Consider the following 7,999-nt stretch of genomic DNA (forward strand, 5'->3'; position numbering starts at 1 on the left):
CTCTTAGTGCGAAGGAGATGCAAGTTTACGGTACATAGATAGTGATTATGACGTGTTCTTACGAGCGAAAATGAGCCGAAGGTGAGAGGGAGTCGCTCGTTCTTCATTTCATGTTATTAACTCACTTTCTCTTTCTGTTGTTTGGTTTTTGGTTTTCATTTTGGCTTTTTATTTTAGTGAAATTTTCGTGAGTTTTTAAAAGTTCGAGTAATTTGTGTTATTTTTCTCGTTTTTGCTTCTTTTTTCTTATCTTTTTTGCTTCGTTTTTATCTTCGTTTTCTTCATCTTCTTTCTTTTTTTCTTTTTTTTCTATCCCTTTGTTGTTATTCTTTCTCTTCCCCTTCTTCTTCCTTGTTTTTGTTGTTGTGAATCTCGTGTAGAATCTACCAGAGGACGAAAATAAATGTTTTGAAAACGTTAGCTGGCAACTCGGTTTCAACGTGTGGGTGTGGGTGGGGGGTATGGGGAGGGGGGGAGGGGCTCTCGTAGTGTTTCATGTGTCTCTTTGTCTGTCTGTTTTTTTTTTATGGCAGTCAGGCAGCACGTCAGTCAAATTCTCTTATTCCCCTTTCTCTCTCTTCCTGCCCTTACTCCTCTCTTTTCTCTTCCTCTTTCTCTGCCTCTTTCTGTCTGTCTGTTTGTTTATCTGTGTGTTTGTCTGTTTCTCTCTCTTTCTCTCTCTCTCTCTGTTTCTCATCTCTTTCTTTCCCTCTCTTTCTCTCACTTCCCTCTCCCTTTGTCTAAAATTTAAATATTCATATATATATACATACACACACACACACACACACACACACACACACACACACACACACACACACACACACACACACACACACACACACACACACACACACACACATATATATATATATATATATATATATATATATATATATATATATATATATATATATATATTTGAGAGGAAGTGAAGAATCTTCCCTGCGTGCATAATCACCTCCTATTAATGTACGTAGCATAAGTGAACCCTATCTTCCCCCCTCCCCCCAAAAAAAAAGAAACATGATTAAATTAAAGCAAATTAACCCACTTCCACATCCAACCACAGGAAAAAGAAAGAAAAGAACAAGAAGATGAGAGAGAGAGAATAAAAAAGAAAAAGAAAAAATACTCGGCTAATTAACACCGAAAGAAAATTATATAAAAAAAACGAAAATAAAAACTCCACAACTTCATAAAACATTTTTCATCTTTCCTTTTTCGAAAATCTTAAAAATCCCGATATATAAAAAAATAAGAAAGAAATAAAATAAAAATTAAATCCTTTTACCTCTGCAATTTATATCTAATTTCCACCTCCCTATTTTCAAGACTTAATCACGTGTGGATTAGCTAACATCATTTCATATTCGAGGAAACGATGTTTAGGGGAAAGTTCGTTGCATTACTCTGCAAGATGCCTCATAATTTCTGCAACATGGGATGGAATGTGATCGGTGTGTGTGTGTGTGTTTGAGTATGTGTGTGTGCTAGTGTATGATTTGTATGTGTGTTTGCATGTGTGTGTATATTTATATATATGTCTCTGTGTGTGTGTTTGTTTGTTTGTGCGTGTGTATGTGAATGTGTTTGTTTTTGTGTGTATATGCATGAATGAAGGAATGCGTGTGCGTTTATCTGCTGAGAGAGAGAGAGAGAGAGAGATAGAGAGAGATAGAGATAGATAGATAGATAGATAGATAGATAGAGAGAGAGAGAGAGAGAGAGAGAGAGAGAGAGAGAGAGAAAAAAAATCCAACAAACCAAGTATGCAAACGGTAGAAAAAAAACTATTAATATTATTAAGAAAATTTGACAAACAAATAAACAATTCTTGTTTTAATCCAATCTCTCTCATCTTCCATCAAAGCTTCTCTTCCCTCCTTCACATCTCCTCCAATTCCTTTGAATTATTCTTTATTCTATCTATATATGTTTTTCCTTCCGCAGATTCAACTTCACTTCTACAACAGCGACTTGTACAGTAACTTCACCCACGCAATTAACAAGCCCAACGGAATCCTCGGGGTCTCCCTGCTTTTAAAGGTCAGTCCTGGCACATTGTTTCGAGTGGGTTAAGTACGAGGGGAAGGTAAAGGGAGGGAAAGGGGGAAATAAGAGGAGATGGGAGGGAGTGAAAGAGGGGAAGAGAGGGAGAAGGGATGAGGGATAGGGAAGGAGAAGAAAAGAAGGGGAGGGAGAGAGTCTCCCTGCTTTTAAAGGTCAGTCCTGGCACATTGTTTCGAGTGGGTTAAGTACGAGGGGAAGGTAAAGGGAGGGAAAGGGGAAAATAAGAGGAGATGGGAGGGAGGGAAGGAAGGAGGGAAAAAAAGAAGGGAGGGAGGGAAAGGGGAAATTAGAAGGAGATCGGGTGTGAGGGATGGAAGGAGGGAAAGAGAGGGAGAAGGGAAGAGGGGTAGGGAAGGAGAAGAAAAAGAAGGGGAGGGAGGGAAAGGGGGAATCAGAAGGAGAAGGGGTGGGAGGAAGGGAATGATTGAAAGAGAGGGAGAAGAGGGAAGAGGAAGAGGGGTAGGGAAGGAAAAAAAAAGAAGGGGAGGGAAAGAGTCTCTGCTTTTAAAGGTCAGTCCTGGCACATTGTTTCGAGTGCGTTAAGTACGAAGGGAAGGTAAAGGGAGGGGAAGGGGAAATTAGAAGAAGAGGTGAGAGGGAGGGAAGGAGGGAAAGAGAAGAAGGGGAGAGAGGAAGGAAGAAGAAGATTCAGTTTTGTCACATTCGATTGGGTTAAGCGAAGGGAAAGAGGGAAACAGAAGGGAGGGAGGGAAGGAGGGAAAGAGAATGAGAAGGGAAGAGAGGGAGGGAAGGAGGGAAAGAGAATGAGAAGGGAAGAGAGGGAGGGAAGGGAAGAGGGGAAGGAAGAAGAAGAAGGAAGAGAGAAGGGGGGGGGGAGGTGAGGAGGGGACGAGGAGGAAAGATGGGAGGAAGGAAAGAAGGGAAAGAGAAGACGAAGGGAAAGGAGGAAGAAAAGGAGAAGAGGAGGGAGAAGGAGATAAAGTGGATAAAAGAATGCGAAGGGAAAGGAAGAAGAAGAAGAAGGGAGAGAGAAAGAAAAGGAGAGAGAAGGAGGTAAAGAGAAAGAGAAGGAGAGAGAGGGGGGGGGGGGGGGAAAGAGAGAAAAAAAAAAGGAGAAAAGGAGGTAAGAGAAAGAAAAAGGAGAGAGAGGGGGGGGAAAAAGGGAGAGGGGAAAGAAAAGGAAGAGAAGGGGTAAAGAAAAGAGAAGGAGAGGAGAGGGGGAGAAAAAGGAGAAGAAAAAAAGGAAGAGAAAAAGAGAAAAAAAGGAAGAAAAGGGGGAAAAGAGAAGAAAAGGGGGGGGGAGAGAGGGGGAAAAAGGAGGGAAAAGAAAAGGAGAGGGGGGGGGGGGGGGAGAAGAAGGAGAGGAAAGAAAAGGGAAGAGAAGGGGGGAAAGAAAAAGAAAAGAAGAGAGGGGGGGGGAAAGGGAGAAAAAAAAAGGGAAAGGGGAAAAGGGAAGGAAAGAGAAAAGAGGAGAGAGAGAGGGGGGGGAGAAGAAGGGTCCTTTTTTGGCACATTCGAATTCGTTAAATGGTGAATGATAGAAGGAGAGGGAGGGGAAGAGGGAGGGAAGGAGAAAAGAAAAATGAAAATTTGGAGGGGAGGGAAAAAAGGGGGGAGGGGGGGGGGAAGGGGGGGGGAGGGGGAGGGGGGGGGGGGGGGAGGGGAGGTGGGGAAAGGGGAGGGTAAAAGGGGGGAAAGGAGGGGGAGGGAGGGGGGGGGGGGGAGGAAGGGGGGAAGAGGGAGGGAAAGGGGGAGGAAAGGAGGGAGGGGGGAGGGGGGAGGGAGGGAGGGGGGAGGGACGGAGGGGGGGGGGGGAGAGAGGGGGAGGGAGAGGGGGGGAAAGGGAAGGGAGGGGGGGGGAAGGAGGGGGGGAGGGAGGAGGGGGGGGAAAAGGGGGAAGGGGGGAAAAGGGGGGACGGGGGGGGGAGGGAGAGGGGGAAGGGGGGATTTTTAAAAGGCCCCTTTTTTTGGCACTTTGTTTTTCAAATTTTCCCTTAAGGGGGTTGGAGAGAAAGGGGGGGAAAGAAAAAGGGAGGGGGGGAGAAAGGCGGGGAGAAAAAGGGAGGGGAGAAAGGCGGGGAAAAGAAAGGGAGGGAGAGAAAGGGGGGGAGAAAAGGCAGGGAGAGAAAGGAGGGAGGGGAAAGGGAGGGAAAAAAAGGGAGGGAGAAAAGGGGAGGGAGAAAGGGGGGGAGAGAAAGGCGGGGAGAGAAAGGCGGGGAGAAAAAGGAGGGAGAGAAAGGGAGGGAGAAAAGGGGGAGAGAAAGGGAGGGAGAAAAGGGGGAGAGAAAGGGAGGGAGAAAAGGGGGAGAAAAAGGGAGGGAGAGAAGGAGAGGGAGAAAATGGGAGGGAGAGAAAGGGGGGAAAAAAGAAAGGGAGGGAGAGAAAGGGAGGGAGAGAAAGGGAGGGAAAAAAGGGAAAGGGAGAAAAAGGGGGGGAGAAAAGGGGAAGGGAGAGAAAGGGGGGGAGAAAAGCGGGAGAGGGGGGAGGGAGAGAGAGGGGGGGAGAGAGGGGGAAAGGGAAAGAGGGAGGGAGAAAAAGGAAGGGAAAGAAAGGGGGGGAGAGAAAGGGAGGGAGAAAAGGGGAGAAAAAAGGAAGGGAGAAAAAGGAAGGGGAGAAGGGGGGAGAAAAAGGGGGGGGAGAGAAGGAAGGAGAGAAAGGGGGGAGAGAAAGGAAGGGAACGGGAGGAGAAAAAGGGAGGGAGAAAGAGGAGGGAGAGAAGGGAGGGAGAAAAGGGGGGATAAAGGGGAGGGGGGAAAAAGGGGGGAGGGAGAAAAGGGGGGGGAGAGAAAGGGGGAAAAAAGGGAGGGAGAAAAAGGGAAAAGGGAGAAAAGGAAGGGAGAAAAAGGGAGGGAGGGGAAAGGGAGGGAGAAAAAGGGAAAGGGGAAGAAAAAGGGAAGGGAAGAGAGGGGGGAGGAAAGGGGGGGAGAAAAAGGGAGGGAGAGAGAGGGAGGGAGAGAGGGGGGAGAAAAAGGGAAAGGGAGAAAAAGGCGGGGAGAGAAAGGGGGGAGAGAAAGGGGAAGAGAAAGGGGGGCAAAAAGGGGAGGGAGAAAAGGGAGGGAGAAAAAGGGAGGGGGGGGAAAAGGGGGGGCGAGAAAGGGGGGGAGAAAAAGGGGAGGGAGAGGGGGAGGGAGAGAAAGGGGGGGAGAAAAAGGGGGGGAGGAGAGGGAGGAAGAGAGGAGGGAGAGAGAGGGAGGGGGGAGAGAGGGGGGGAGAGAAAGGGGGGAGAAAGGGGAAGGGAAAAAAGGGGGGGAGAAAAAGGGAGAGAAAGGGGGGAAAAAGGGGAGAAAAAGGGAGAAAAAGGGAGAAAAAGGGGGGGAGAGAAAGGGGGGAAGAGAGGGGGGGAGAAAAGGGAAGGAGAGAAAGGGAGGGAGAAAAAGGGGGGGAGAGAAAGGAGGAGAAAAAGGGAAGGGGAAGAAAGGGGGGAGAGAAAGGGGGGGAAAAGAGGGGAGGGGAGAAAGGGAGGGAGGGAGAGGGAGGGAGGGGGAAAAAAGGGGGGGAGAGAAAGGGAGGGAGAGAAGGGGAGAGAAAGGGAGGGAGAAAAAGGGAGGGAGAGAAAGGGAGGGAGAGAAAGGAGGGAGAGAAAGGGAGGGAGAGAAAGGGAGGGAGAGAAAGGGAGGGAGAGAAAGGGAGGGAGAGAAAGGGAGGGAGAGAGAGGGGGGGAGAGAAACGGAGGGAGAGAAAGGGAGAGAAACGGAGGGAGAGAAAGGGAGGGAGAGAAAGGGAGGGAGAGAAAGGGAGGGGAGAAAGGGAGGGAGAGAAAGGGAGGGAGAGAAAGGGAGGGAGAGAAAGGGAGGGAGAGAAAGGGAGGGAGAGAAAGGGAGGGAGAGAGGGAGGGAGAGAAAGGAAGGGAGAGAAAGGGAGAGAGAGGGAGGGAGAGGAAGGGAGGGAGAGAAAGGGAGGGAGAGAAAGGGAGGGAGAGAAAGGGAGGGAGAGATAGGGAGGGAGAGGAAGGGAGGGAGAGAAAGGGAGGGAGAGAAAGGGAGGGAGAGAAAGGGAGGAAACTAGGGAAAGAGGACAAGGGAGGGAGGAAGAAAATGCTAGTTGGCAGCTGTCTAACTAAGCCCCGCCCTTTTGCATCAGACATTGCAAATATCAATGAAGATTCTTTATTTTTCTGTCTTTGTCGATTTTTTTTACCAACTTTTACCACAACGGAAAGAAAACTCAATGAAAATCCATTGAGAAAACACTTATAATACATTGCGCAGACTGACAGGAGTGCAAAGGGGGCGGAGCTAAATGACGTCATCATCTTCACCCAGTGGGGCTAGACCTCGAGATGCCAGATATAGCTAGACAAATAATTATTTGTATAAATTAATCTGTTTTATAATGAATACTAGAAAAAAAAAAAAATATATATATTTTATTCACGATAACATTATTCCATACCATAAGCAACATTCGAGTCTACGTCCCTTGGATGAAACAGTAAGAGAGAGAGACGGAGATGGAAAGTAGAAGTAGCAGGCAGGAGAAGGAAGAAGAGAAGGGGAAATGGAAGGATTGGAGTAGAGGGAAGAAGAAGGAAGGAGGTAGAACGAAGAGGATAGAGGATGGAGGAAGGAGAGAGAGGGGGAAGAGAGGGGAGAGAGCGAGAGAGAGGGGAGAGGGGAGAGAGAGAGAGAGAGAGAGAGAAAGAGAGAGAGAGAGAGAGAAAAAGAGAGGAGAGAGAGAAAGTGAGAGAGAGAAAAAGAGAGAGAGAGAGAGAGAGAGAGAGAGAGAGAGAGAGAGAGAGAGAGAGAGAGAGAGAGAGAGAGAAGAGAGAGGGAGATCGAGTAAAAAAGGCAGTAGGGAGATAGATAGGTATATAGATCGTTAGATATATATATATATATATATATATATATATAATAGATAGATAGATAGATAGATAGATAGATAGATAGATAGATAGATAGATAGATAGATAGATAGAAATAGATATTTACAATTAAATATAGAGAGATATAGATATAGATAGATAGATAGATATATAGATAGATAGATATGGAGAGAAAGATAGATAGATAGAGAGAGAGAGAGAGAGAGAGAGAGAGAGAGAGAGAGAGAGAGAGAGTGAAAGTAAAAGAGAAAGAAAGAAAGTAAGGGAGGAAGAGAGAGATAAAGAGATAAGTAGATAGACAAGCAAATATATATATAAGCATATATAAATATAAACAGACAGACGGACAATCAGATACAGACAAACACACACACAATCCAATAGAAACGGACACAAAACGCAAGACAGACAGACAGACAGACAGACAAGAAAATCGGAAACACAAGATTACAAAGAACGAGAGAAAAAACAAACAACATAACGAGAACCACATAAATCCTTCATTTATTCTCATTCTTCCTTCCTCCTCATAGGTTGGCTGGCGACCCAACCCCGTTTTAAAGATCTGGATGGACCACATACACATGGTGCCACATAGAGGTAAGGAGGTTATGTTCCTCTGGAGTAGTGTTTTTTTTTTGTTATTGTTGTTGTTGATGTTGTTTTTGTTATTGTTGTTGTTCTTGCTATTGTTGTTGATGTTTTTGTTATTGTTGTTGTTGATGTTGTTGTTTTTGTTATTGTTGTTGTTGATGTTGTTGTTTTTGTTATGGTTGTTGCTGATGTTTTTGTTGCTGTTGATGATATTTTTGTTATTGTTGTTGTTGATGTTGTTTTTATAATTGGTGTTGTTGTTATGTTGGTTGATAATCATTATTAGTGATATTAGTGATGGAAAATAATGATAGATTATGATTATAACGATTAGATAGAAAAATGATAGTAATGAAAATAACAACGGATATAGGAATAACAATAACAGCAATGATAATTAATGATTATAGTAGTGATTAATTGCTACTACAGCTGCTATTACTACAACTAATGATGATAATATTAACAATGATGATAATAGCAATAGCAGCAGCAGAAGTAGTAATAATAGCAGTAGTAGTAGTGATGATAATAATAATATGAAAA

General features: G+C 45.3%; 1 protein-coding gene across 1 annotated transcript in view; it reads left to right on the forward strand.

The window, feature by feature from the left end:
- Positions 1–7,999, forward strand: part of LOC119596484 (carbonic anhydrase-related protein 10-like) — a gene marked incomplete in the record, with an annotated part of 147,786 nt that overhangs the window by 96,540 nt on the left and 43,247 nt on the right. Inside the window, 2 exon segments of the mRNA XM_037945753.1 lie at positions 1,954–2,049; positions 7,393–7,459. Coding sequence (XP_037801681.1) covers positions 1,954–2,049; positions 7,393–7,459 — 163 coding nt within the window.

Source organism: Penaeus monodon, chromosome 38, assembly GCF_015228065.2.
Source record: "Penaeus monodon isolate SGIC_2016 chromosome 38, NSTDA_Pmon_1, whole genome shotgun sequence".
NCBI classification, from domain to species: domain Eukaryota; kingdom Metazoa; phylum Arthropoda; class Malacostraca; order Decapoda; family Penaeidae; genus Penaeus; species Penaeus monodon.